The 3268-nt window shown below is 32.0% G+C and overlaps 1 protein-coding gene across 1 annotated transcript; it reads left to right on the plus strand.

Moving 5' to 3' along the window:
- Positions 1 to 260: 260 nt before the first annotated feature.
- On the plus strand, positions 261 to 3055 carry FABP2 (fatty acid binding protein 2; the record flags this gene model as incomplete). Its single annotated transcript, XM_082607603.1, has 4 exons — positions 261 to 327; positions 1312 to 1484; positions 2508 to 2615; positions 3005 to 3055. The coding sequence occupies 4 exons, from the start codon at positions 261 to 263 to the stop codon at positions 3053 to 3055; spliced, it is 399 nt and encodes a 132-aa protein (XP_082463729.1).
- Positions 3056 to 3268: the final 213 nt, after the last annotated feature.

The following is a 3268-nucleotide window of genomic DNA, read 5'->3' on the forward strand; positions in this document are numbered from 1 at the left end:
GTGCCCACAATCATAGTATAAGACACAGTAGGTATGCTTATCATGTGTTAATGTAGCTGACTTTCAGGAGAGGAACTAAGGAATTTATAGAAACTAGAGAAACTATGATGGTTTGGCATTAATGCAGTTAAGTGACCTCTTGAACTTTAAACTTCCACATCACAGTATAAAGTTGGTTCTAAGATAAGAAATAGCATAAATTCTCTCCTAAGGACAGCTCTGAATCTCTGATTGCCTAGAGGCTCAATCAGCTGGAGACCATGGCGTTCGATGGTACTTGGAAGGTAGACCGAAATGAGAACTATGAAAAGTTCATGGAAAAAATGGGTAAGGGCTTAATACTTTAATGGCTTGTTCTTTTGTTTCTCACAGACATCTTTCTAACTCCTTCTAAACCTTAAGGCTTAGAGAATGACACCTGCTGTGGTGGTGCGGCTCAGGAATGGTTGGTTGATGGTTCAGAGTAGCAAAAACCATATTCCCACTTCTTACATTGGAAAGAATACACTGTCTCACCACTGGAAGAAAAGATTCTTGGGTGCTATTCTCTGAAACACAAAAAAACATCCAGATATGTTTTATTCACGTTAACTGCTGATTGAAAATTGACACTTTTTTTGTTTGGAAAGTAAAATATGGCAGTGTGTAATGATAACTTCCAGACTTTAAAACATTAAATTCTAGGGAATGGAAAAGCAAAGTCCATAAAATAAAGCAATGAAAATGAGTTCTATCAAAAGTCACAGCTCTGAATAAATGAGACTTAATTCTCTTTTCCTCTGACATAATAAATTTGACTGTAATGTTTGCTAATTTTCTCATTTTTGAGACAGTCGGAAATGCCACAAAAAACAAAGAGAATTATGAAGTTCAAAATTTTAAAGCCATTATAGAAAGCAAAAGGACATTAAAAAAAAAGAGTACCATACATGTGGAATTAAAGTTGTATATCCTTATAAATATATAAATATACTTTTAAAATCCTTCACTTGACACTCCTGGTATTTGGTTTACTTAACACTGAAACAAAAATATTGACAATTTAAAAAAAATTACCCAGTTCTGAGATTCAACAATTCTTGCTTCATTTAATTTTTCTTAAGTTTTGGAAAAATAGCTTGATATGATTGAGCCTGAACTTTTTCTACAGAAGCAATCTGAATGCTCTTGTGCAAAGGCAATGCTATCAGGTTTTCCTCCCCCCTCAAAATATTAACTGATTAATTAACTAGTTAAAACAGAACTTGGAAAAGTAAGCATTTTCCATGGCATTTTTTTACTTTATTTCCTTAAATCTCTTTCCCTTTGCAGGTGTTAATGTGGTGAAAAGGAAGCTTGCAACTCATGACAATTTGAAACTGATAATTACACAAGAAGGAAATAAATTCACAGTCAAAGAATCAAGCAGTTTTCGAAACATTGAAGTTGTGTTTGAGCTTGGTGTCACTTTTAATTATAGCCTCGCAGATGGAACTGAACTCACTGTAAGAAATTTTTTATAAACAATGTATTCTTGATTTTTCTACACAATACTAAAATAATCTCTGCTTTCTGTCATTGGATGGTTTAATTAATGTAGGTCTCCTTCATTTACTGAAGCAGCCAATGGAGTTTATCCATATTATATATCAAACAACTTAGTTAGCAGAGTATTTAAACATAACATTTTGATTTTCATACATATCTGTAAAGGATTAAACAATAAGAATTAGAAAAATATCTTTGAATGACTGAGTATACACCTCTTCATAAAGAAAACTAAAGTTCAGTGTTTTCAACTTTACACATCTGACAGCAACAAAAGCTTTTAGAGTTATCGAACTTAAACATAATAGACATTTAGTTAATGTAACTGAAATAATACAATAAATGAATAAATTAGTGAATGAATGTGTGACCAAATGGAAATGTCTAATGCTACAATCTAGGTCATTGGGAATTCAACTTTTAATATATGAAATAAAATTTTATGGAGTCACATTTTTCAACTGATTTTTGAAAAACTTTTTTGTCCTTAGAATTTTTCTGGTTAAATTAAACATGTTACCAATGACAATTACACTGTCAAATATTTTATCCATTGTGGTTATGTTTTAATTACTACAACAGTTACATAAATTAAAACAAGCACAAGCTTGTTAGCTTCTCCATGAAGCGAATATGAACTATGACTAAATTTAGAACACTCTTTTTAATGTGAAAGGTTTAGAAAAAAGAAGCCCTGATGATCTGCCTTAAAATCTGGCATTTGGAAACAACTGAGTGAGGACAGCATGATGGTTACCAGCGCATACTCTAGAGCCCAGTAACCTAGGTTCAACCCTGGCTTTGTGACTTTAGGTAAATTACTGTATTTCAGTTTTCTCATCTGTGAAATGGAGATAATATTTACTTCATAGGGTCATAGTGAAGTTTGAAGAAGTAGATCTGTAGGCCTCAAAACAGGGCCTGACACATGTAAGACCCTAAAAAATGCTATTTTATTATTTTTTTAAAATTTTATATAGGGGACTTGGAGCCTAGAGGGAAATAAACTTGTTGGAAAATTCAAACGGGTGGACAATGGAAATGAACTAAATACTGTCCGAGAAATTACAGGTGGTGAAATGGTCCAGGTGAGTGGTTATTATAGTTATTTTCCAAAGACGAAAATAATCACACAGCAATGATTTTATTTTGGGGGTTGTTGAGTTACATCATCAATAAATAGACTATTACTTTTCTCATTAATCTTACTGATTTTTAAAATACAGATATTTTCTGATGCCTATTATTGAAGAAAACATATATATGTCAATACATTGAGCCTATTTTAACTAAAAATGTGACTAAAAACCAATATGTGTTTTTAAATGGATGTATCCTGTATCTGTATAAAGTGTTATCAGGTACAAGAAAAAAAAAACTATAAACTTATTTCAATGCTATAATACTACTAATATTTTTCTTAATTTAGCCTTTAATCTTAATGGCAAATTCTTCTATGTTTGTTAACACGTTTCAGACTTATGTATATGAAGGAGTGGAAGCCAAGAGGATCTTCAAAAAGGAGTGAGCATTGTTCCTGGAGCACAGCCCAGAACACATATTAGATGGAAAATCTATACTGAACCAGAACTTATTTTCCTCTCCTCACCAAGTATAAAGTTGCTGACTGATTAGTCCTTTTATGAACATTAGCCAATGGCTTATATTTCCAGTCTTGCTAAAGCAAAACACATAAAAGCTAATTAGGATTTAATTTGTTTTACATTCTCTAAGATGTACA

The sequence above is a fragment of the Mesoplodon mirus genome (genome assembly GCF_964341445.2).
Source record: "Mesoplodon mirus genome assembly, chromosome: 2".
NCBI classification, from domain to species: Eukaryota; Metazoa; Chordata; class Mammalia; order Artiodactyla; family Ziphiidae; genus Mesoplodon; species Mesoplodon mirus.